Source organism: Pseudophryne corroboree, chromosome 6 (assembly GCF_028390025.1).
Source record: "Pseudophryne corroboree isolate aPseCor3 chromosome 6, aPseCor3.hap2, whole genome shotgun sequence".
In the NCBI taxonomy this organism is placed as follows: Eukaryota; Metazoa; Chordata; class Amphibia; order Anura; family Myobatrachidae; genus Pseudophryne; species Pseudophryne corroboree.
The window spans coordinates 745,040,859-745,061,785 of NC_086449.1; the positions used below are offsets into that span (position 1 = coordinate 745,040,859).

Genomic DNA, 20,927 nt, shown 5'->3' on the forward strand with positions numbered 1-20,927 from the left:
ACTGCCATGCCTTCAAACGTAGCCACGGTAAGTCTTGATAAGCGAACGGCCCCTGCAGTAGAAGATCCTCTCGAAGAGGTAGGTGCCTTGGATCTTCCAGCAGTAGATCCAGCAGATCCGCGTACCAAGCCCTCCTTGGCCAGTCTGGAGCAATGAGGATTGCCAGAACTTTTGTTCTTTTTACAAGTTGTGGAACTCTTGGAATTAGAGGAAGTGGAGGGAATACATACACTGACGTGAACACCCACGGCGTTACTAGTGCATCCACCGCCACTGCCTGTGGGTCCCTCGACCTGGAACAGTACATCCGCAGCTTCTTGTTGAGGCTTCTTGTTGAGGCGGGAGGCCATCATGTCTATATGAGGAACCCCCCTTGGCTACCTCCTCTAACACCTCCGGGTGGAGGCCCCACTCTCCTGGATGGAGATCGTGTCTGCTGAGGAAGTCCGCTTCCCAGTTATCTACTCCCGGAATGAAGATTGCTGATATTGCTACAGCGTGCCTTTCTGTCCAGAGGAGGATTTTTGTCACCTCCGACATTGCAGCCCTGCTCTTCATTCTGCCTTGTCGGTTTATGTAGGCCACTGTGGTCACGTTGTCTGGCTGCACCTGAACAGCCCGATCCTGTAGAAGGTGTGCTGCTTGAAGAAGGCCGTTGTATACAGCTCTTATCTCTAGGATGTTTATCAGAAGAAGGGACTCCTGACTCAACCACCTTCCTGACTGTTCCCCAACCTCTTAGACTTGCATCCGTGGTTAGAAGGATTCAGTCCTGAACTCCGAACCTTCGGCCCCCCCAGAAGGTGTGGTAGTTGTAGCCACCAGAGGAGCGAAATCCTGGCTTTCGGAGACAGATGTATCCTCTGGTGCATGTGTAGGTGAGATCCCGACCACCGGGCCAAGAGATCCAGTTGAAAAAAGCGAGCATGAAACCTTCCGTACTGCAGAGCCTCGTAGGAGGCAACCATCTTCCCCAGAAGGCGGATGCACTGATGAACCGACACCCTGGCAGGCTTCAAGACATCCTGAACCATGGTTTGAATCACCAATGCTTTCTCCACCAGTAGAAACACCCTCTGCACCTCTGTGTCGAGGATCATCCCCAGGTAAGACAGCCTCCTTGTCGGCTCCAGATGAGACTTTGGAAGGTTCAGAATCCAACCGTGCTCCTTGAGCAGATGCGTCGTGAGAGCAATGGATCTTAACAACTTCTCCTTGGACGATGCCTTGATCAGCAGATCGTCCAGATACGGAATTATGTTCACCCCCTGCTTGCGGAGGAGAACCATCATCTCTGCCATCATCTTGGTAAGGACCCTCGGTGCCGTGGAGAGACCGAACGACAGTGCCTGAAACTGATAGTGATCGTCTAACAGTACAAACCTGAGATAAGCCTGATGCGGCGACCAAATGGGAATGCGGAGGTACGCATCCTTGATGTCCAGGGACACCAGGAACTCCCCCTCCGTCAGTCTTGAGATAACTGCCCTCAGAGACTCCATCTTGAATTTCAAGTCCCTGCGATAAGGGTTCAAAGATTTCAAGTTCAGAATTGGCCTTACTGTCCCATCCGGCTTCGGAACCACAAAAAGGTTCGAATAGTAACCTTTGGTCAACTGATGAGGTGGAACTGGAACAATGACCTCGGACACTATAAATTTTCTGATATTATCCAGTAGAATAGCTCTGTTTGCTGGCAAAGCCAGCAAGCCTGATTTGAAGAATCTGTGAGGTGGGAGAGTTTGAATCTCCAGCCTGTACCCCCGGGACACAATATCCTGTATCCAGGGGTCCAGGCCAGACGACACCCAGACGTGGCTGAAATGCTGGAGTCTTGCTCCCACCTGACCTTCCTCCAGGCTTTGCGGTCCACCGTCATGCTGAGGACTTTGAGGAACCAGAAGCAGGCTTCTGGTCCTGGGAACCTGCTGGAGCAGGCTTTTTGGATTTGGCACGACCACCTCTAAAAAAGGTGTGAGAGGGCTTGTTCTTTCTAGGCCTAGTGGGCCGAAAGGACTGTGACGTGTTGGGAGTAAAAGGCTTACCCGCTGTAGCCGTGGCAATCCACGCATCCAGCACCTCCCCAACCAGAGCCTGCCCTGTATAGGGTAGGCTCTCAACACTTTTCCTGGATTCCGCATCCGCAGACCATTGGCGCAGCCAGAGACCCCTGCGAGCCAAGACGGACATGGAGAAGATCCCTGCAGCCATGGAACCCAGATCCTTCATGGATTCTACCAGGAACCCTGCAGAATCCTGCAGAGTGGTTGACCACTTTGCTATAGCTTTTGAAATCCATGCACAGGCAATAGTAGGCCGCAGTATAGCCCCTGAAGCCGTGTATATGGATTTGAGCGTAGCATCTACTTTGCGATCTGCCGGGTCTTTCAACGCGGTATATCCCGGGACTGGTAAGACCACCTGTTTTGACAGCCTAGAGACAGAGGCGTCAACTTTAGGCGGAGACTGCCATTTTTTTCTATCATCTTCCGGGAAGGGAAAAGCAACCAGAACCCTTTTAGGGATCTGGAATTTTTTCTCCTGGTTTTCCCAGGCTTTTTCAAATATAGCATTTAATTCCTTAGATGCCGGAAAGGTGAGAGGCTCTTTCTTAATGTCTGTGAAAAAGGCCTCCTCAACCTGTTCGGGGTGTGTCAGAAATATGTAACACATCCCTCATGGCCTCAATCATCAACTGCACCCCCTTAGCAAGTGATGCCGACTCCCTCGACACATCCCCATCACCGTCTGCTGTGTCAGAATCGGTATCCGTGTCATCCTGCATAATCTGGGCAAGAACACGTTTGTGAGAATGTGCCGCAGGGGGCCCAGAGGGAGCAGTATCGGACCATACTGCCATAGAGGACTGCAATACCTGAGTAGCATGCTCAGTCCTAGCAATCCTTTCAGAAATGTGAGAAATGACCCCCCTAAGAGAGGTTAACCACTCCGGTTCTCTAGCTGGGATCTGCGCTACAACAGTGCAATCCTGATTACATGGGATGGGATCTTCCTGAGAAGATAAATCCTCTGCAGCATATGAGACAGAGTCTCTAGACATGTTTGCTTGTACACCCCACATACACACAGGGTACAGGGCAGACAGAGTTCCCCCCCCCCCCAAGAATGGCAGAGAGACACAGAGATTGGAGCCAACCCACACACAGCGCTATATAGTTATAGGGAGGCCCTTAACCAGCGCTGACTGTGTCCCTTAATAGGTGACACAGTCTTTACACAGCCTCCCCTCCCTTCTACAACCCCCTGGTACTGTACAGATAGCTGGAGGTGCTCTGAAGGGACTGCTCTTCCACTGGCAGCGTGTCTGCAGGCAGGAAAATGGCGCTGAATGCTGCTGGGTCTGCTCTGAGGAGAAGCTCCGCCCCCTTAATGGCGCTGTCTTCCCGCTCTTCCTAGATTGTACTGGCCTGAGGATTTTGTGCTGGCTGAGAGCCGCGTACCCCGACAGGCTTTCTGGTCAGTGTAGGGTTAAGGCGCCGGCTCAGGGCGCCCCTCACAGCGCCGCACTTAAGTACCGCTGAGCTCCCCGGAGCGCTGCTAGTACTGCGCTCCTACCCTGTAGCCGCCATCTTCACATCGGCTCCCTGCTTGTTAGAGACAGTGGCTCAGACAGTGGCTCAGACCCCGCAGGGCGGACACTGCTCCCCCCACCCCTCAGTCCCTCGATGCAGGGAGGCTGTTGCCAGCAGCCTCCCTGTAAAAAAAAAAAAAAAAAAACCTCTAAAAAAAAACTTTTCTAAAGAAACTCTGTAGAGCTCCCCTAGCTGTGACCGGCTCCTCCGGGCACATTTTCTAAACTGAGTCTGGTAGGAGGGGCATAGAGGGAGGAGCCAGCCCACACTGTTAAACTCTTAAAGTGCCAATGGCTCCTGGTGGACCCGTCTATACCCCATGGTACTAATATGGACCCCAGCATCCTCTAGGACGTAAGAGAAATATTTTTATTGTGGTGACAATTGTGCTTTTAATTAGGAGACTCGCATTTCTTTGTAAGGTAATTAATGGTGTGCCGTCTAGGGTCTATGTACTAAACCTGAGAGAGTGAGAGAGATAAAGTGGATGGAGATAATCAGCTCCTAACTGCCATGTCACACGCCGTGTTTGAAAAATGACAGGAGCTGGTAGGTTGGTACTAAATCGCAATCCACTTTATCTCTATCCAAAGTTTTACATAGACCTCTCTGGGGCAGATGTATCAAGCCTGGGAGTGTGATAGTGGAGAGAGATAAAGTAGCAACCAGCCAGCTCCTAGCTTCCCCCCCTCCCCCCCCCCCCCCAAACACAACCTATAACAATAGCAGGAGCTGATTTCTGGTACTCTATCTCTCGCCACTTTATCTCTCTGCAAGGCGTAGTACATCTCCCCCTCTGGCTGTTATGGCCACCTACATAGTAACATAGTTAATGAGGTTGAAAAAAGACAAGTTGTCCATCAAGTTCAATCTGTATCATATTTCCTACACTATTCTATATGTAACTATAGTTAACTACAATGACCCGGGTATTACGTTTATAGTCTAAATGACAGCTATAATCCATGCTGTTACTACAGTATCATTTTACATGCTATATCCTTGGATATCTTTTTCATTTTGAAACTTATCTAACCCATTTTTAAACATAATGATTGAGTCCGCTATTACTACCGTCTCTGGCAGAGAATTCCGGATCCTTACTGCCCTTACTGTGAAGAACCCCTTCTTTCACTTGGTGTGAAGTTTTCTCTCCTCTAACCTCAGTGGGCACTGGGTAGTGGTGGAGTCCGCGTGTCCTGTGTAGAGATCTCTCAATAAACAAATTGCCGGATAGCTCCATGTATTGTCCCTTTATAAATTTGTACATATTAATCATATATCCTCTTAAACGTCTCTTTTCCAGTGTAAACATATCTAACCTAGTAAGCCTTTCCTCATAATCCAGTGCCTCTAACCCCTTTATCTTTTAAGTTCCAAGATATCTTTTTTTCTTGTGTGGTGCCCAGAACTGTACACAATATTCAAGGTGTGGTCGTACCAATGACTTACACCAGAGGTTCCCAAACTGTGTGCCGTGTCTCCCTGGGGTGCTGCGAGACACTTGCAGGGGTGCCCTGGCTTGGTGGGTAACACCTTATTTGCCTTTGTTGCTGCACTTTGACATTAGGTACTGCTACTAAATCTATTATCGATGGGCACCCCCAAATCTTTTTCTATTAGTTTCCCCTAAATTTTCCCCATTTAATTTGAAGGTTGCATGTTTATTTTTATTCCCAAAGTGCATAACTTTACATTTTTCTATATTAAACCTCTTTCTCCAGTTAGCTGTCCAAACTTACAGTTTAAATAAGTTGTCCTGAAAAGACTCGGGGGCAGATTTATTAAGCCTGGTGAAGTGATAAAGTGGAAGGTGATAACGCACCAGCCAATCAGATCCTAACTTCCATGTTACAGGCTGGGTTTGAAAAATGACAGTTAGGAGCTGACTGGCTGGAGCGTTATCACCCTCCACTTTATCACTTCACCAGGCATAATAAATCTGTCCCACAGCATCCACGTCTGAATTCAATACCCTACACAGTTTAGTATCGTCTATAGCTCAGACGTAACCTCAGCAATGCTATAGGAAACCACAAGCAGGAAGGTCTGCTCAGCTTCCACTCTTGGTATGTCCAGTGCAATACTTCCTTCTTCTTTTTTATTTTCCACTGCAAATCAGTAACTCTATGGCACAATATGGTGAACAAGTAAATGTCAATTGTGCATTCTATGGAATGTGTATATATTAATGCACTGTGGGTAAATGGTAACAGTAAACACTATGCATAGAGAATGTCACTGTTTTGGTATATTAGGCCCGATTCAGACCTGATCGCTGCTGTGTTTTCGCACAGCGGGCGATTATCGATTGACTGCGCATGCGCTTCTTCGACAATCTGGTGTGAAAATTCGATCGCACAGACATTTGCAAGATTATTGACAGGAAGAGGATGTTTGTGGGTGGTAATTGGCCATTTTCTGGGAGTGTCAGGAAAAATGCAACCGTTCCCAAGCATTTTCAGGGTGGGTGGGTGTGTGACGTCTACTCCGGACTCGAACAGCCTGTTTATATCGCACTGTAGGAGTAAGACTGCACAGACTGGAAAAACCATTCGATAGTGAGTGAGTTGCGAACGGATTTGCAGCTGTCCGCTCACTGAGGGACATTTTCGCATAGCATACACATGTGATCGCACACTTGCACAGGGAATTTACACTCCCCTTGGGTGGTGACTATCTGATCGCAGGACAACTAAATTAGCAGCACAGCGATCAGGTCTGAATTAGGCCCATAGTCTCATGTTCAGTACGTTATGCAAAGATCCATAATTGTCAGTTATATAGTACCAGCCCATGCTTCCATTCCATTAACGTGGCCCACTAAGAGAGAGAAAAACAGCACTATTGGCCACCTGTAGTACTAGTCTCTACAAGTTCTGCAGTCACTGCATGTTATTGCCCTCCCATTTACTCACATTGTGGCGGTTTCACACAGAACTAATCATCATGCCCTCTATCTTGGTCTCCCAGCAAAATAATTTCACCACTTGCAGCTGCCAGGCTATTAACCAACAAGCCCCGTTCCAGCCACATCACACCAATTCTCTACTCCTTTCACTAGCTACCTGTAAGATGGCGAATAGTCTTCAAGATTGGCTTAATGCCTTTCAGAGCCCTACATGACCAGGGCCCAAGGTACTTGAAGCAGCTTCTGATTCCATACTGCCCCACTCGATTACTGCGCTCTGTAGATGAAGGACTATTAACAGTACCTAGAATCTCCCTGAATTCATCTGGGGTCCAGCTTTCAGCATTATGGCTCCGACTCTATGGAACTCTTTTCCCCGCACAGAGCGAGAGGCCTCCACTCTAAAATCCTTCAAAAACAGACTCAAGTTTTTCCTATTTACTCAGCATCTCACTATTATCTACTATTAGGCTGGTTTTGTATCTTGTGCTGTTAAAGTAAATGTAAAGCACTGCGTCCTATTAGGAGAAAAGAGCTATATAAATATTATTATTATTATTATTATTATTATTATTCTCTTTGTTGCATTCTTCCTAAGTTACATAGGGTTTTCCATGTGCCAGTGAAAAGGCTGTAGGGTTAGGGGCACTGGAATTCAGGACTGTAAGCACCAGTTGGTCAGCATGGCATTCATCAGGGGTTCCACTCACAGCCTCCCAACACTGGAAAAAGGTTCTTCACAAATGACTCCAGCCGTGCCTTTAGCTCAGAGCTCCTGGCTTTGAAAGGCTCCGTCGTGTGCCTCCATGCTGTTGTGTCCAGAGGTGCAGTGCGCTGTTACGGTGTTGCAGTGCAGCTGAGTCGTTTTTAATTAGTCATGTCCCTTCCTTTACCAGGTGTGCATGACCGCTAGATATGGTACAGCAGGACTTGAACAGTTCATTCATGAAGTTAAACATTGTAACAGCCAAGTGACTACTATTGCTGCCATGCCCTTAATAATATTGCTTTCTGTTGAAAAGTATGTGTCTGGAGGTGTTGATATTGCTGAGTTATATAGGCACACACCAGCAACGGACTCAAACTATGAACAACAGCTACTTAACCAGTGGTGTTGGTTTATTGATAGATAGCAGGTACAGCCGTACTCACTGATGCACACTGTTCTTATGGAGTGTCATACAGCTCATGTGCCGATGAGTGTATGAAGGCACTGGTTATTGGTGCAGCAACACTTGAATCGTTGTGGATAGCAAGCAATCAAAGGTCTCTTTGGAGCCAAGTAAAAGACTTCTGTATCCCACTTGTCACACTCTACAGTTCCAAGATGACTCTGCACATGCTCAGTAAAGATCTCAGTGGCCATATTGGGATAGTGCATGAAGACTCCCTGGAGGACAGGAAGCTTGAAGTCTGTGTAGAAGTGCACTCCTCTTTCAACAATTTGTCGGTGTTTGGTAAAATACAGTGGAGATCCTAAAAGTGGCAGCAGTTGCATGAAAACCCAGTAATGTAAAGATAAGAGCACATACCTAAAATGCACATACTAATCTTGCGTTGTTCTTGATAATGATAAGTATTATACCTGAAACAATCCTGTAACTACAAACGGGGTTAGCTACACACTGAACTCGTGTCTAGATAAATGGTGGGGAAAGTAAAAACTATCATTTCAAGATCCCTCCTTTTATTAATTCAAATGGTTTTCTTTTCAAATGTCACTTATTTGAGTCCCATTTAGTATATCTTAAATAACACTGAAACGTCCATTCACATATTGCAATGAGCGCCATTAGACTTTGGGAAGTGCCACCTTTTTTCTGCATTGTGTTATGTGTCTTTTTTTATTTTGATTGTGTGTGAATACTTACAATTTTCGGGGCATTTATAATGTCCGTGTTATTCATATGTCACGGTTCTTTTTATTTTTATTTTATTGCAGTGCCGTCCATTTTTACCTGTCAGTGACCGAGCGCTCCCAGCCTGCATTCTATTGTCCTCCTAGGGCTGGATAGAAGCTTTTTTGCCTAATGGTTGAGCCTGGGAGTGACAAGCCATCAAATCTGTGGCTGATTTGCCCACAAATAGGAAGGCTAGATTCTACACTGAGAAAATAAAAACACCCCAGGAACCGTGCAAAGTCGTTCTGTATACTTTATTAAAACTGATTTATGGTAGTCCAGCCAGATGTCTAGTTGACATTTCTGATGTACATAGACTTTCAAAAAAGGTCAAGGTGTAACACTATATGCAGCAGCTTTATCCCCTCCCGAGTGACCTTTTACACAAGTCAGACAGTCATAGCACCTTCTGCACTTGTGGTCCAGCTCCCGTATATGCTAATATATTGATATCCTATAGTTTTAATAACTGTATCCGTATATAATTGTGTGTACATACACAGTATACTATATATTTTTAATATATAAAATAGTGCACATCCTACTGCAAACGTGTGTGTGTTTATTTATATATATATATATATATATATATATATATATATATTCATAAACAAATATGTGAAGTCACTTATTTATATAATATAAAAACTTTTATACATGTCTTATGAGTATACAGGTTGAGTATCCCTTATCCAAAATGCTTGGGACCAGAGGTATTTTGGATATGGGATTTTTCCGTATTTTGGAATAATTAGATACCATAATGAGATATCATGGTGATGGGACCCAAGTCTAAGCACAGAATGCATTTATGTTTCATATACACCTTATACACACAGCCTGAAGGTCATTTTAGCCAATATTTTTTATAACTTTGTGCATTAAACAAAGCGTGTGTACATTCACACAATTCATTTGTTTCTTATACACCTTATACACACAGCCTGAAGGTCATTGAATACAATATTTTTTAAAACTTTGTGTATTAAACAAAGTTTGTGTATATTGAGACATCAAAAAACAAAAGTTTCACTATCCCACTCTCACTCAAAAAAGTCCGTATTTCGGAATATTCCGTATTTCGGATATTTGGATATGGGATACTCAACCTGTATTTTATATTCACATTGCAAATATATAGTATACAGAAATATAAATGTACTGTATATGCATTGTAATAAAAAAAAAAAAAATATATATATATATATATATATATATATAAATACAATATGTGTGTGTGTATTTAATCACAATAGTCCCTGCCCAATGGAGCTTGCATTCTAATTTCCATACCACGCATGCACTCCATTTTGTTTGATGCCACCTGACTTACTAAAATGCCTTTAGAAACCTGAGCCCCTGTGGACAGCCCACACAAACATTTACAGAATCCATCCACTCATAAAGCCCTGGTCCTGGGAATTGAATCCATGACCCCAGCACTAGGGAAGTAATGCTAGGTCTTGTGCTGCATATATACATATGTAAGAGATGTAGTTATGTGGCCGGCGATCAGGAGACTACCGATCACAATACCAACGCCGGGATCCCGCCCCCTCACAATCCCGACAGTCGGCATGCCAACTAATGGGAGCTATTCCCACTCATTTTGCACACATCTTGACAAAGGGGTTGAAGTCCCCGAAACGTCGATGGACACCTTTTTGATGTTTTAATACAATTGTTATTTCACAAGACCTTGAGTGCCGCAGAATCTTTTCGTTTGTTGTTGGATTTCACACTGAGGGCACCAGGGAATTTTGGACATACAGTGGAGTGCCGGGCTGCTTCCATCTTTGTGTATATATATATATATATATATATATATATATATATTAATATTATACCCAGATCTGTATGTATAACGCTGGGCGTGGCTAGGAGCTCTCATTGGGTTAGCAGCAGGTCTATCACACCCAGTCCACAGCTGATTGGGAGAGAAATGCCCTCCCACACAGGTTACATCCAATGGGAGGCTCTGCCCTTTGGCTGCTGTGTGTTCCCAGAACAGTATTAACAATGGGGCTGATGGAGCTGCAGCTCCAGGTCCACACCCCAAAATAGGCCCACTGCATCTGCAGCAACATACCCTTCAATAATTTACACACAAAAAATCTCTACAAAATTGAAAAGGGGGCGTGGCCACTGGTAAAATGGCGTGGCACTGCCCCCTTTTCCTATACTTTCAATGGAAGTTTGGAGAGCCAAAAATCAGTACAGACCATAAAAAAAAGGTACTGTACCTGCCAAAAAGGTACGGGGTATGCCACTGCATCTGCAGCAAGTCTCTGTGCTGTAGATAGGGGGGGGAAAAATTCCTTTTACTGCAGCATCCTATGTCCTGCTGCCAGCCCGCCTGCCCCCTCCAGCATCAACAATCCTTACTCCCTAGCCCTGGCGCAGGTGGAACAAAAGCTGCTGCGGCCACCGGCATAGATGTGTATGAAAGCGGCGCAGCGGAAGGCTTTCATAGCCCTCCCTGCGCCGTATACTCTCCCGGCCACAGCTGTGCCCAGATCCCCAGAGGCCCTGACTCCACAACACAGCACCTGCGCTGCCGGCCTGGAAGCCCCGAGATGGCTAATGTAACGGATAGAGTGGGTGATATGACGGAGGGTAATGTCTGGACGCTGAATCAATGTAAAAGGTGACTGTGCAGTGCAGTGGGTGTGCATTGTCACTGACGCTGCAGAGCACTCTCACCTTTTACATTGATTCAGCGAGTCAGTCAGTTCTGTCAGCCAGTCACTATTGTTAGCACCGGTGTCCCAACGCGCCGCATTACAGGGAAGTAGACGCACTAAATAAACTACAGCTCCCAGAAGCCCTTGGCGCTGAAGAATTTCGCTGCTAAGTGCTGATGGGAACTGTAGTTTATTGAGTGCATCTTCTTCCCTGTAATGCGGTGTGTTGGGACACTGGTTCTAACAATAGTGACTGGCCGCTTGGCTGCTGTTCGAATCTCTGGGAGAGCCACTGCCAAAGGGAGGACAGCAGCTTAGCTGCTTCCAGGAGGAGAAGCAGAAGAAGCATTACCCACCTCTCCCCCACTCGCAGTATCTCCGGGCCCCATCCGCAGCACCCCCACACACCCCCTCCACCACTCGTGGTGGCTCCGGACACCCTCCCCCACCCTTCCCCCTACCTGTGGCACCACCGCATCCGCCCCTCCCCCACCTGTGGTGGCTCCGGACCACTTCCACCAGCAACACTCCCGCACCTCCCCCACCCACCGCAGCCGCTCCTCCCCCACCCGCAGTGGCTCCAGACCTCACCCGCGGCACCCACGCACACGCCCCTCCCTCACTCACCACACCACCGCACCAGCCCCTCCCCCACCCACGGCACCCAGGCAACCGCCCCTCCCCCACTTGCAGCACCCCCTCCCCCATCCGCGTCTCCCCTGCACCCGCCACTCCCCCATCTACACTAGGTGATTCATCAGGCCCTGTGTGTGCTGTTTACACTGTAGCAAGGGGCTATGACCCTTTAACCATCGCACGCTCTTTGTACGTGCAATGTTTAACCACTCACACAATTATGATTGGAGGTAATCCATATAATACAAATATTGCACATCACAAGGGCGTGCAAGGGTTAAGGGGGCATAGCCCCATACGACGGTGTGAAGAGCGCCCGTAGGGCATGATGAATCACCTAGTGTATGTGTGTGTGTGTGTATATATATATATATATATATATATATATATATATGAAGTAGTCAGGTTTTGAGACTCTGGGATAGTGTAGGACCTGCATGAAGGTGGGGTACCTTGGCGATCGGTTTGCAGGCTTCCGTGCATTGGCCAATCCACTAACTAAACCCCCATCATTTATTTATTGAATTGTTGAGGATAAGTGAGCTTACTTTGGTGAGTGCTGGGTTTTTTGTTTGTGTATGTATGTATGTATGTATGTGTATGTATGTGTATGTATATATATATATATATATATATATATATTTTATTATACATACATGCATATACACACACGCACATACACAGATGCCTAAACATGCCCACATACAATAATACAAAGGTTCCATTAGGTAGGATTGGCATGCTGTTTGGTCCCCTGCGGCACTAGGACAAGGATGGAAAGTTTCCATGTGCATAGCTGGTGTCAAACAGTGCGTTGTATTCAGTACACAGGAAGCTGTTAATGTTTATAAACTATTGTGTGTGTGTGTATGTGTGTGTACAGGGCTAAATTCCTAAATTGTCCTGGAGCCATAAACACTGCTCCATCCACCTGTTATATAATCCACCTACACAGGTATTGCTGACCTCTTTAATAGCTAAACAGTAACTGTGTTTATTAACTGCATCACTCAATAGCCAGGATGTCCTGTGAGTGCCTTATCCCCATCTTCTTTTTTACAATGTATCCTAATGGCTTGCTAAGCTCTCTGATGTTAGCCGGTATGTTTGCGTTCAGCTTCAAAAAGAATTCTACAAGGATTGCTTAGTAATAATAAGGGAGAGATACAATGTAGATGCTGCTACTACGCTTACTCAGTGGTTATTTCCCTGGTGCTGATAGATTAAGCTAAGCTGTAAATGAAACCGTGCAGTAAAATGCTAATAGTTTCATTTACGGAGAGTGGCAGTAGAAAGGCAGCCAATAAGATTTGTGCATATTCTTAGCCTCCATACGTTTGATGAACTGACTGCCCTCTCTCCATCCACAAATAGATCCCTCCTGAATACTTTATTATCATAAGGCATGAAACCTACTGTGGCAAAACCAGAGAAAAAAGTGCAAAACGCGCCAACCCCATTCATGATGACTGTGGGCTTCCTGGCAACTATGGGGGTCGTTCTGACCCGATCGCTCGCAGTGCGCCGGCGCATGCCAGATTGACAGGCAGAGAACGGCTTTTGCACTTCTTGGGGGGGGGGGTTCCGGCACTGACATGCGGGGCGGGATAGCCCTGTGCTGGTTGTCCCTCCGCATGTCTATGGTCATGGTCGTAGCCCTGCTAAATTTTGCAGGGCTACGATCAACTCGGAATCACCCCCTATGGCCAAGGAGATATCTCCCCCCATGCAAAGTGGTGTGATTAAACTGCAGTTTGAAGGGGGCATATCCCTTATGGATGCCAGTTTTCCACCAATGGCAGCAGAGTGCAGTGCTTTTTCACAAAGTCCAGGTTCCCCACCAATAGAACTATTTTTGTGACCCCTCACAACATTGCTGAAGTTCTAAGAAAAAAAAATGACTACATGAAAACGACACAAGGGCCATAGACATTTGAACACCAAATACTTAGTAAGCCAAACTATTGCTGCTACTGATGATGATGATGATGATGAACATGGTTAATTGCTTGCCACACCCCCAAATTGTCTAACCAGCTGAACCATAATTCTGGTCACACAATAATTGGAAATTATTGCTATCAGTAGTAGGGTAGTAGTAAGCCTTTCATTCACTCATTCCTAAGGGCAGGAAAACTCCCACCATTCACATTCCATATAGGCGCCATACACTTTTCGACAAGAAGCATAACAGCAAGCGATCTCTTGTTGGGCCACTAATGGTGTGTGCTTCTGTCTTCTTACATGCTCCCCGATGGCCTAGTAAGACTTCAACTATAGTGACTTCACAGGGTGCCGCAAGAATTTTTTTACTGAGCCTGGGGGCACTACGCTCACTTATAAATGGAGTGCTATGTCCTCACTACTTTTACACATGGGTAAAATGATTATTTATTTTATTTATTAACAGTTTCTTATATAGCGCAGCATATTCCGTTGCGCTTTACAATTAGAATGATCACATATAGACAGGGTGGATCGCCCATAGGACCCGCGTGGAACATTCCTGGCGGGCTGACACACACGTCGGGCCTGTTTTGTTTGTTGACACGTGAGGGGTGGTGCTGCCGCCATGGTTATCTCCTATATAATAGCCCAGATCTATGACTCTGTGCCTGTGTGTCTAACGCTGGGCGTGGCTAGGAGCTCTCATTGGGTTAGTGGCAGGTCTATCACACCCAGTCCACAGCTGATTGGACAGGTCAAACGCCCACCCACACAGGTTACATTCAATGGGAGGCTATGCCTTTGGTTGCTGTGTGTTCCCAGAGCAGGATTAACAATGGGGCTGATGGAGCTGCAGCTCCAGGTCCACACCCCAAAATAGGCCCACTGCATCTGCAGCAACATACCCTCCAACAATTTACACATAAAAATAGGTACAATTTTGAAAAGGGGGTGTGGCCACGGGTAAAGTGGCGTGGTCACGCCCCTTTTCCTATACTTTCAGTGGAAGTTTGGAGAGCCAAAAATCGGTACAGACCATAAAAAAAGGTACTGTACCTGCCAAAAAGGTACAGATGAAGGGTATGCCACTGCATCTGCAGCAAGTCTCTGCGCTGCAGATAGGAGGAAAAAAATCCTTTTTACTGCAGCGTCCTTTCTCCTGCTGCCAGTCCGCCTGCCACCTCCGGTATCAACAATCCCCACTCCCTAGCCGCGGCGCAGGTGGAACAAAAGCTGCTGCATCCACCGGCATAGATGTGTATGAAAGCGGTGCAGCGGAAGGCTTTCATAGCCCTCCCTGCACCGCATACTCTGTGAGCCCCGGAGCCATTTCTGTGCATGATGTCACAGAAGTGCCTCCCCGCCACAGCCGCCCACATCCCCAGAGGCCCAGACTCCAAAACACAGCACCTGGGCTGCCGGCCTGGAAGCCCCGAGATGGCTAATGTAACGGATAGAGTGGGTGATATCGCAGAAGCTAATGTCTGGACGCTGAATCAATTTAAACGGTGACAGTGCTGTGCAGTGCAGTGGGTGTGCAGTGTCACTGACACTGCACAGCACTCTCACCTTTTACATTGATTCATCCAGTCAGTCAATTCTGCCAGCCAGTCACTATTTTTAGTGCCGGTGTCCCAACACCGGAAGTAGGGAAGTAGACGCACTAAATAAACTACAGCTCCCAGCAGCCCTTAGTGCCAAAGCATTCCAGCTGCAACCCACGGTGGCTCTGGACCTCACCCGCGGCACCACCGCACCAGCCCCCTCCCCCACACGCAGCGCAACCACCCCTCCCCCACCCATGGACCCCATCCACGTTTCCCCCGTTCCCACCACTCCCCCAACCACAGTACCTACTAGTTGATTCATCAGGCCCTGGGTGCGCTGTTCACGCCGTTGCAAGGGGCTTTGGCCCCTTAACCATTGCACGCCCTTAGTCCGTGCAATAGTTAACCACTCACACAATTATGATTTGAGGTAATACTCCATATAATAAAAATATTGCACGCCACAATGGTGTGCAAGGGTTAAGGGGGCGTAGCCCCTTACGACTGTGTGAAAAGTGCCCGTAGGGCACGATGAATCACCTAGTACAATATACCTCTGCTGTTGCCCATGTGAGGCCACTTCTACAAATTTTTCCAGTGCCACTTTCAGTTCCCAATCCACCCCTGCCCGACTTTGGAAATACATAAATGTTAATAAATAAATGAATATATAGATGTTACTTACAACCAAGAATTATACAATCTATTAGTGTCACTGAGCCTTTTAAACAGCAGTGGAAATTTGAAACCAATTGTAATACCAAGAGCTATATTATACGTTTATTTATTTTTCCCCCAGTGCGAGCCAATTTGTTTGATTGTTTTCTGTGGAGGCCAATGTGTGTGGTTTTTCCTCTGTGCTTCCATCTAAGTTGCACCACAATGGTGTTCATACAGAGTTGCAGTATAGAGTCAGACAGATGCACAAAGAAGTGTATTAGAAATGTGTTGGGCATTCCTGTGTTGTAACAGGGGGTTGGCTAATCAGACGCAGATGTGACGTAGTGTGGGTGTGTTGCTGAAAGTGGTTGCATATAGGGACGTTGAATTGCTTTAGCATAGGGCTGGTGAACGTTTTAGTGAAGTGACCAATGGTGGGATCTAAACATGACAAAGCATGGTTGCAACATCTGTAGACAATGAAAGAGGGCATCTCAGTCCTTGCATATTTGGATGCATGGATGTACACTAGGTAACAGCATTGCAGCATCACTATCATAAGGTCACAGATGTAACTGCGGCAAAAGACACAAGGAAGGCCGCAACTGCGTCCCACTCATAATCAGACCATATGAGGACAAATCCCACCCCCTCAACAGCAGGGACTTGCGGTGAGGTAAATGGCTCAGGAGGCACTAGCTAGCATCAGAGCCAAATTTACACACAATATATGAGCCAAAGGAAACATCGGGGCATTATACACAGGGGCAGCAGTATAAACGCCTGGAAATTTTGTGAGTTTTGGTCAGAGATGTGCAGAAAAGATAGGCAGTGGAGGCACTGCCTCACCTGCCATAGACTTTTTATTCCAAAGTGTTGGCTATAAAAATGATTAGAATAATGCAAAGGAGATATTTCTAACATATTCTTTGTATTTTTTATATACTTTACACAGTCAGAACTCTGGCGTATATGTTAGTATGACAGTAAAGGCTCTGCCTCACCTCACTGCACTTCACTGCTCAATAGACCCCACCCCCATTAGAGCTGTTTTCATAAATTTCCCAGGTTCGCTTTCCATCCCAATCCGACCCTGCCTATAGATCCCCCATCCGTGTCTGCATGGAGCAGCTTTGGGTTTGCACATAGGAGGAAGGGCACATTTTTACAAAAATCCTTTGCTAGCTTTTATTGCAGCTTTAGATATTGTTTATTTAGGGTTTTCTATGGCTGGCCAGTCACTTAATCCTGAAGGATCCAGTTTTTGTAGTTCTCCCTTTTTTGAGTCGCCTACATATAATGTAATTGCACAACTTTCCTTTTTATATACTAATATTTCACCATGCTTTTATGGGTGATCATCAGCCGCCATCTGGTTTTAGTTAGTTTTTTTTTTTGGTACTTCTTTGTAAGTTGTGTTTTTTCCCCACCCCCTTAATGTAAACATTCATACATGTATATGACGCTGTGTGGGTCTGGACTCGCCATCGACCTTCTGAACTAAGTAGCTTAATATATATTTGGAAATGTATGCCTCGGTGATGTCTGAATGTCAGATTACCCTTTTTATTTTATAGTGCACCCGTGTCTTCTGACTGACATTTTTTTTTAATGCTACGAACTGAAGCTAGGATGGAAGGACCAAGATGACTACAATAAGAATGCTTCACTGTTTTGCTGAACTGATAGCAGTTTGGCTTGCCTGCATAATAACTGTGCAAACCTGCCAACCAACCAACTTCAGGCTGTGAATAGAGATCACCTCCATACGTTGTGTAGTTTATTGAGGCCACTGATTATTGGGAAGTCACTCCTGCCCTCTTCCCTGTCAGCTGCACAATGGTACAGTGTAGGGCCAGCTTTAGTCCTTTAAAAAATAGTTGCTTTCATTTATTCAAGTCCTGGTTTACTCTGTCTTACCTTCAGTCTGATTCTTCCTCTGTGGAATGAGTAACTTACTCATAGCAAGGGCACTTTAAATTTATATAACAATAATTTTATTTTATTTTTGTCTTTCCTCTTGACAGGGATCTCTGATGAAGACATTATAAAAATTTCCCTTCCCACTGGTGTCCCTGTGCTTCTCGAACTCGATGAGAACCTGCGAGCCATCAAGCCTCATGAGTTTTTGGGCGACCAACAGGCTATTCAAGCTGCCATAAAGAAAGTGGAAGATCAAGGCAAAGTTAAACCTGCTGATAATTAAATGCTTCCAGACGTCAACACTCCTCCTATAAGCGGGCTTCATCTTAACAAACTTCTCATTTGTAGCAAACCATGTAAATGGATTCCCTCTTGTTGGTAGACCTGTTGAACTAGATTTTATAGAGATTCTATTGGCCAATTATCATGTGTGGTAAGGGTTCTGATCACCATCTTTAGTAGGCACTTAAATAGCATAAATAAATGTTTGCACCTTAGCATTATTCAGTATATTTTAATTTTTAATTTTATTTTTGTGATATATAAAATATATCCTCTTCAACGGCATCAGTTATGGAAAAAAATATATTTTTATTTAAAAATGTCATACAGTAGCAAGCCTCTTAATAGGCATGAAAAGCGGACTTGTTACATGACCATTGATTTAATGTTGCAAATAAGATTTCCATTAGTAAGCTAATTAACTGTGCCATAATTACTCTATAAAATGGGGTGGTAAATGGACGTAAGATTATGTGAACACACCCTGCAGTTGATCAAGCCTAGATCTTGCAGTTGCATCTCATAATGATATTAAGGTTTATAGTTGCTTTTAGTCAGTATTGTATTGAAATGACAAAGTTCTTGGTGTTACAAAGCTCTGCTTGAACTCTACATTTATAGCTGTGTTTTCTGTGCTTCAGAAAAAGAATGCTTTCATTTTGATAGCACAGTATTTTTTTTCCCCACATAAAAAAAACAAAAACCTAATCGTTTCATGTTGAAATTAATTGGAAAAAAAAAATACATTGAAATTGTTCTGCATAAGGAACAAACTAATGTGTGGGTGTTTGTACTTTTTTTTTATTTTTTTTAAGGGCTATTATTTTTTTTTATTTTATTTTTTATACACCATGACAGGATTTATGTACGCAATCCTTAATTCTCTATCCAGACAAATCCCGAATAACAGCACTGGCCCTCTAAGGCACTTTCTTGCTTTAAACCATACGTGGAAGGTGACCTTTTAAATTCTCATTTAAATAAAGCTTAAAATGTAGCATTATATAAGTGTATAATTGCAGAATTGATCTATTTTTCATTATTAGGAAAGTATTTATTTAATTAAAAAAAATTATATATTGAACAAATTAGCTGCCAGACCATAAATGTATTGGTTCATTTCTTGTCAATTTAATTTTTGTTTTTACTATAGCATTAAAGCAGCAATCCCACATACAGTAAGTTGTTTTATTATCATTTTATATTATTTTTGTTCTTTGAATGGCATATATAAAAGCATGTATCTGTCATTTTTTTTTCTCTAAAAACATTTTTTTTTTTAATTAACACCGGAGGAAAAAAGTTGTGGCTTCCGGATAAAGGAATAGGCTTTCAGACTTTAAGCCTGTCATGTCAGAGCAGAGAGGGGAGGAGGGGGTGGTCACATTAAGAATACCGCTCAGATTGGCATTCCAGATCCTCTTTGCTTACTACATTGGTGCCATGCAACTGTGGTTGCTATGGTGTCACAAAACACTGGAGTTAACCATCATTTAAAAGTAGTCTGTAAAAAAAGACAAATTGGGTGAAAAGCAAATCTCTGCATTGTTCTTGTAGCCTACCAAATTCACCTAATTGTTTCTTGGGATTGCTGCTTTAACTGTATGTTCACTGTTTATTGTTTTGTTTAGTTTTTCTTTTCTTTTTTTTACTTGCTGTTCCTGTTTTAAATGAATTAGCATTAATATGTTTGTTTTTACTGCTGTCCTGGTTGTTTAATAAAAGTGCTAAACTACTGTATTTATACTTATGACTCTGTTTTTCAATTCCAAACCCTGGAGATATAACTGTCTGTACTGCTCAAACATTGGCTGAGAATGAGCTGCTTGCTATTCTAAGGAATATTAGAACAGACGACAGGTAATTGATGTCTTTTAAGTACAATTATTATACAGTAAATTCCAAAAAACTGAAAGTAAAATAAGTAAGAAATTGCTGCTATATTGTAATTGCCTGATTCTGAGTCGGACACAATTATAATATTGGGCTGATGTTTTTCAACTAGGCATGCATCTAAGTATCTAAAAAGTCGCACAGCGCATGCTTCGCTCAGTGTGAGTGTACAGAGGCACAGTTGTGATTGAGATGCATGGTGTCAGAGGAATGCGGTTAAGATGCCGGCTGTCAGGATCCCGACACCTGACAGAATGCTGATGCCAGGGTCAGGAAACTGACGTCGGCATCCCGATTGTACGTATAGCGGGCCAGGGGGGGAGGGGGGAGTTAGGGATATCCTACGGAGAGGGGGGGGGGTTAGATTTAGGCACTAAGGGGAGGGTTATGCTGTGGGGAGGAGGGGTTAGTTTTAGGCACCACTGGGGGGAGGTTAGGTTTAGGCACCACTGGGGGGGGCGGGGGGGAGTTGGGTTTAGGCACCACTGGGGGGAGGTTGGGTTTAGGCACCACTATGGGAGGTTAGGTTTAGGAGCCACTGGGGGAGGTTATTGTTAGGCACTAAGAGGGGAGGCTAGGGTTAGGCTGCGGGGAGGGGGAGGGTTAGGTTTAGGCACCACTGGGGGAGGTTAGGATTAGGTACTAAGGGGGAGGTTAGGGTTAGGAGCCACTGGTGGAGGTTAGGGTTAGGCACTAAGGGGGGAGGTTAGGGATAGGCTGCGGGAAGGGGGGGGTTAGGTTTAGGCACAACTGGGGGAGGTTAGGATTAGGGACTAAGGGGGGAGGTTAGGGATAGGCTGTGGGAAGGTAGGAGGGTTAGGTTTAGGCACTAAGGGAGGAGATTAGGGTTAGGTTGTGGGAAGGGAGGTTTAGGACCCCTGTCAGGATTATAAATATCACGATACCGGCATCAGTATTGTGACCACTGGCATCCTGTCCGTTGGGAAAAA

The 20,927-nt window shown here is 45.1% G+C and overlaps 1 protein-coding gene across 1 annotated transcript in view; it reads left to right on the plus strand.

Moving 5' to 3' along the window:
• The window catches only part of BPGM (bisphosphoglycerate mutase), a 69,546-nt gene extending 49,718 nt beyond the window's left edge, over window positions 1-19,828 (plus strand). The window contains exon 3 of the mRNA XM_063928505.1: window positions 17,907-19,828. Within this exon, the coding sequence (XP_063784575.1) occupies window positions 17,907-18,085 (179 nt within the window). The 3' untranslated portion in view covers window positions 18,086-19,828. The remainder of the gene's footprint in view (window positions 1-17,906) is intronic.
• Window positions 19,829-20,927: the final 1,099 nt, after the last annotated feature.